Consider the following 4,978-nt stretch of genomic DNA (forward strand, 5'->3'; position numbering starts at 1 on the left):
CTCATGGCTTGGAAATAGGGTCTTTGAGATGTGAAAGGTCAGAGGGTGGGTCCAAAGCCAAGCTGAGCGCTGCTCTTATAAAAGGCACAGGCGGGGAAGAGCAACAAGCCAAGGAATACCTGGAGCTGCCAGAAGTGTGTCCACCTTCCCCCACCCCGCACTGCATTTGAGCATCTCCCTGGGCCAATTCACACAGCATTTTTTCCTGTTTAATCCGGTCTACTAAATGAGATGGAAATAAGTTGATTTTGATCTTAAGTAGAATGGGTGCTCCCCGGTCTGCTCAGCCCCTGGGAACTATTTTCATGCACGTGTCTACTCCAGCAATTTCACCACCACCACCCCCAAAGGGAATTGGAACTCAGAGCTTCAGGGTACTTACTGGTCAAACGGGAGGTCAGGAGGCAGCCTATCCATGGATATGTGCCGGGCAGGGAATGTGGGCTTTCCCTCGAGGGGCTGGCCCATCTGGCTGGGCACCTGCTCACCCCTCACCTGGCACCCTGTGGCCCCAATGGCTTCAGTGCCAGGGCAAGTGTTGCTCAGCCCCTCGGCCAGCACCTAGGGTCATCTAAGATATTACCCATCCTTGGGGCCTGCCGCCCGGGCCCGAGTAAGGACTGAGCACATGACCCAAGATGGGCCACTTGGAGACCTGCATGGGAACTGACTTCATCAGAGGACAAAGGGCTTGACCGCATCCTCCCAGCAGGGGCACCATGTGACCATGGTGGACCCTTCTGGCCAGAGTGCTGGCTTCCTTTGGTTTCTGGGCCTGGCCCTTCACTTTCCCCTGCATGCTCCTCCCAGCACACCCTCCTGTGACGTTAGCCAGAGCTATTTTCCGTGGGGTGCATCCCAAGGGCTCAAAGTACACTTGGTGTTTCCTTAGGCCAGCAGCAGCAGCAGCAGCTCTCACCACTAGGGAGCAGCACTGGATAAGGAGACCAGAAGGCAGCCGGAGTCTGCCCATCCCTGCCCTGCCCTGCCCTGCCCTGGGTGGCCTGGTCCTAAAGTAAGTGACCCTGAAACACATTATCACATCATTGCTTCCCATGAACAGGCACTGCCCACGTGTCTGGTCATGGACACCCTCACCACAACCCTACCAGGTCCGTGCTATTGTAAGTTGGTGGCACTGAGGCTCAGAGCGGAAGAGCTCTGCCTGCCCCATTGGCACAGCGCTCTGCAGGAAGACCAAATGGCTCCCTCCCACCACGGCCACCCTCAAAATGAACCCTCATGGTCGTCAAAGGCCCCTTGTGGGTGGGAAGAGGGGCCCTCTCTCTCCCCTTAGCAGGTCAAGGGCACTGACGCCCAGAGCAGTTCAGAGAGCAGCCCAAAGCCACACAGGGAGATATCAACACAGAACTCCTGGGTGCTGGGCCGCTGTTCTCCCACGAGCCTGGACGGTGACCTGTGTCCTCTGTATCCCCCACAGATAGGCGAACCAGAAACAAGGGAATTGGAGTATTGTGGGGTTTTGTCTTGGTTTAGAGGTAACTTTGTCTCGGTTACTCCAGTAGGGGATCTTCACTGCAGATGCATTTGAAAATAGGCCCCCAAGAAGAAAAGAAATCACCTGTAATCCTCCAGAGCTAAGCTGGACTATGAAACCAAAAAGCTCGAGGTGGGTGAGTTACAGTAAATTAATATGGCCTTTCCAGTCATAATCCCTCACTGCTACGGAGCCGATGCCGATTCCTAGCGAGCCTATAGGGCAAGGCAGCGCTGCTCCTGTGGGTTTCTGAGACTAACTCTCTTTGAGAGTAGAAAGTCCTGTCTTTCTCACTGGTTTCGAACTGCTGACTTTACAGATTGCTGACCAATGTTTACCCACTCCATCACCAGGGCTCCTTATATGTGATATACTGTAATTCTGGACTTGGTGCTTACCATGTATACTCGCGTATAAGCCAACTCGAATATCAGCCAAGGTGCCTAATTTTACCACAAAAACTGCATAAAAAAATATGCTGAAAACCCTCGGCTTGTACACGAGTACATGCGGTATGTGAATTCTTGCGTGACTTATAATTCTGGACTTCATGTGACTGTAGTCCCACTTTGGAGGACAAGAAGGGGAAAAGCCTAAGTCCTGACCTTAGTCGAGGGTGTGAACCAGCCCCACTCTGGCACAGCGGAGAGACAAGCTGCTTCTGGCCTAGGAGAAAGCCTGGCTGATTAAGATCAGTAGGAGGCCAGTGCCTGCAGGACACGTCCTGCCAAAGGCCCCAGGTCATATGTGCATCAGTAAGACACAGTCCAGATTATTAGCTCTGGATATCATTACAAAGGTGCAGGGTTGCATGTTAATTTGATTGCACTATTGGTAATTTAACTCCCACCATGGGTCTGGTAAGAAGGAGGGGGAAGATGCTGATAGGATTCACCTGTGGGTAACTGTGAACAGGATTCCCTGCTGTGTATAAAAGGAGCACACTGAGACGCAGCGGGGCTTGGGATCATCACCGGCAAGAGCCAGGCGTGGAGTGTGTCTTCTGGCCCCAGCAGCTGGTATACCCCTGCCCGACCTTCGGATTTTAGACTGTACAGCACCCAGCACCACACACGACATTGCCTCAAACTTTCCTGAGTTTTGCTGGGACGTTACAGCGATTCATGGAACCCAGGCACGTGGGAGAATATACTCAAGGGAGGAGTGGGGGTGGGGGTGGGGGGCGGCAGAGGATTGGAGCATAATAACCTCATGGAAGAGTTGTTCATTTAGGGCATCATCAATTCCCAACTCCTTGGGACTAGTCTGGTATTCTGTTTTTAAAAAGAGATTATTAGCATAGTGGATACCCACCCAGAGGTGCCTCGAAAGACAGGCCTGGCGACCTGCTTTTGAAAGGTCACAGCCCTGACAGGCCCTGGGACCCAGGTTCTGTTCTGCACACGGGGCTGCCACATCAGAAGCCACTAGACCAGCAACCAGCAGGTAAGTACTTTGGCCCACATCCTCCCAAACCCTTTCCTAAACAAATGTATGTTAAACAAGGCGGTTTTTCTTCTGTTAATAGTAGAGAGGGGCGTGTGGACACAAGCCTGGCCTCTTTGGAACCCTGTGCTCCCAGTGGCAGCAGGAGGAAGGGCGGCCTTCCCTGGGGTAGAGGAGACTGTAGGGAGAGAGGGAGTAGAAAGGGGACCCCTTGGCTGCTCCCACCCTCCTCTGCCTGACTCCTCTGTATCAACACGTGGGCCACTTCTGTCCCCACCGGGGTTGGCGGGGCACGTCTCCCAGATGCCTGGGCCGCCCTCTGTGGGAAAGGACCCTCACCATGGCGAGCTCGGCCTCCAGCTCCTTCATGCGGTTGTCCTTGAGGTCCAGCTGGGAGCGCAGCGCTGTGGCATGGTCCGTGGCCTCTTTGGCTTGGCGCCGCAGCTCCCACTTCTCCCGCTCCAGTAGGTCCTTCTCCTTGGCCAGGGCCTTGACGGCGTCCTCACTCTCCTGTGGGCGGGGAGAGCCACGCGTGACCATGAAAGAGGCCTCCTCATGGTCGAGGGGAACCAGAGAGGGCCGAGAGAGGGAGCCCCACCCCCTCAGCCCATGGCTAGGAGCTCCAGCTCTGCAGGAAGAAAGCCCTGGGTTCAAATGCAAGCCACAAACGAGCTGGGGGACCGGACAGACACCACACCATTAGGAGGAGCGGTGAAGTCACTGTCTTTCTCGATGGATGGACGGATTGGCATGCTTCAAATGGTTGTGAGAGTAAGATTACATATAGCAAGGGATTAATTAGCAAAGGGTCCAGCAAAAGTTAGGGTCGAAGTGAAAATAGCCACGACCCAAAAGGTCAAATACAGCTCCACTGAAGCCTTGGGCGGCTAATCACGAGGTCAGCCGTTCGGAACCTCCAGCTGCTCCGAGGGTGAAAGGCAAGGCTTTCTGCTTCTGTAAAGAGTCTCAGAAACCTACAGGGTCACTATGAGCCACTAATTGACTTGATTTGGGGGATATGAAGTATCGGGAGCCCTGGTGGCACAGCGGCGTAAGGACTGGGATAACTGTTACATGTACTTTCCTGCAGTGAAATCACATTTTACTCGGTGAGTTAAGTTAGACACCGAAGAACACACACTGCTATGGCCCTGCTTATAGCAATGTCTAGGTGAAGAGGCGGCACAGGGATGAAAGATTCACGGTTACCAAGGGCTAGGGCAGGGAAGGGAGCCAACCAGGGAGCTGGGGAACAGGGTTGACTTGGAATATCTTATCAAATAACGTACCCCCTTTGGTGGATTTATACCATAATCAGGTCTTTTCTAAAAGTGTGGGTGCCATCTTTGATTCTGTGGCTGGTGAAATGTGCGTGTCACGGGACAACGAGGACGCTAGCAAGGAGGCGCCTGCTCCTGCAGTGGCCTTGGCCACTGCCCGGCCCAGCCCCGTGGGGAATGAGCACAGGCCCCCACCCTGCCTCTGAGCAAAGCCAGCAGGCAAGGCGCACACAGCTGGATCAGGGCAACCACCAAGAAGAAGCTTCAAAGAGGCAGGTGCCCCCTTCTACCTCCCAAGAGAACATACCCAGACCCACACAAGGGCCACCGGCTCTTCATTCTCTGAACCCCAAGTCGGAGCCGAGAGGCCATGGCTTATGGGGCCTACCACCCCTGCCCTTGAGTCCCCTATGGCTGTGGGGAACTCAGGAAGACTTGGGTCGAGTCTTGGCTTCAGAAGGATGAGCTGGAAGTCCTCTCATTACCTCAGTTTCCTCATTGGCACCACACACCTCTGGGGGTTACTATGTGGGATGAAGGAGGGTCCCTTTGGACATCTTCTCTACAGCCACCTGGGTCCACCGCCCAAGAGCGTGCCCACCCCCCTGCCAGATCCACCTTCTCAGTGGTGTCGGAGATTGGCCTACCCACCACACCAATGGGCCCCTCAGCGTTCCCATCACCAGACAACGGGGGCCTCCACGGCTTACCCGCCAGCCCAAGAGCAGGAGCCATCTCTTTAGCTGCTGGGTGG

At 54.6% G+C, this 4,978-nt stretch overlaps 1 protein-coding gene across 2 annotated transcripts in view; it reads right to left on the reverse strand.

The window, feature by feature from the left end:
* Positions 1 to 4,978, reverse strand: part of KAZN (kazrin, periplakin interacting protein) — a 106,352-nt gene that overhangs the window by 56,070 nt on the left and 45,304 nt on the right. For both annotated transcript variants that reach the window (XM_004705168.2, XM_030887961.2), the window contains exon 3: positions 3,284 to 3,454. In XM_004705168.2, coding sequence (XP_004705225.2) covers positions 3,284 to 3,454 — 171 coding nt within the window. The remainder of the gene's footprint in view (positions 1 to 3,283; positions 3,455 to 4,978) is intronic.

Source organism: Echinops telfairi, unplaced genomic scaffold, assembly GCF_000313985.2.
Source record: "Echinops telfairi isolate 266 unplaced genomic scaffold, ASM31398v2 ScPeMD7_7457;HRSCAF=8495, whole genome shotgun sequence".
NCBI classification, from domain to species: domain Eukaryota; kingdom Metazoa; phylum Chordata; class Mammalia; order Afrosoricida; family Tenrecidae; genus Echinops; species Echinops telfairi.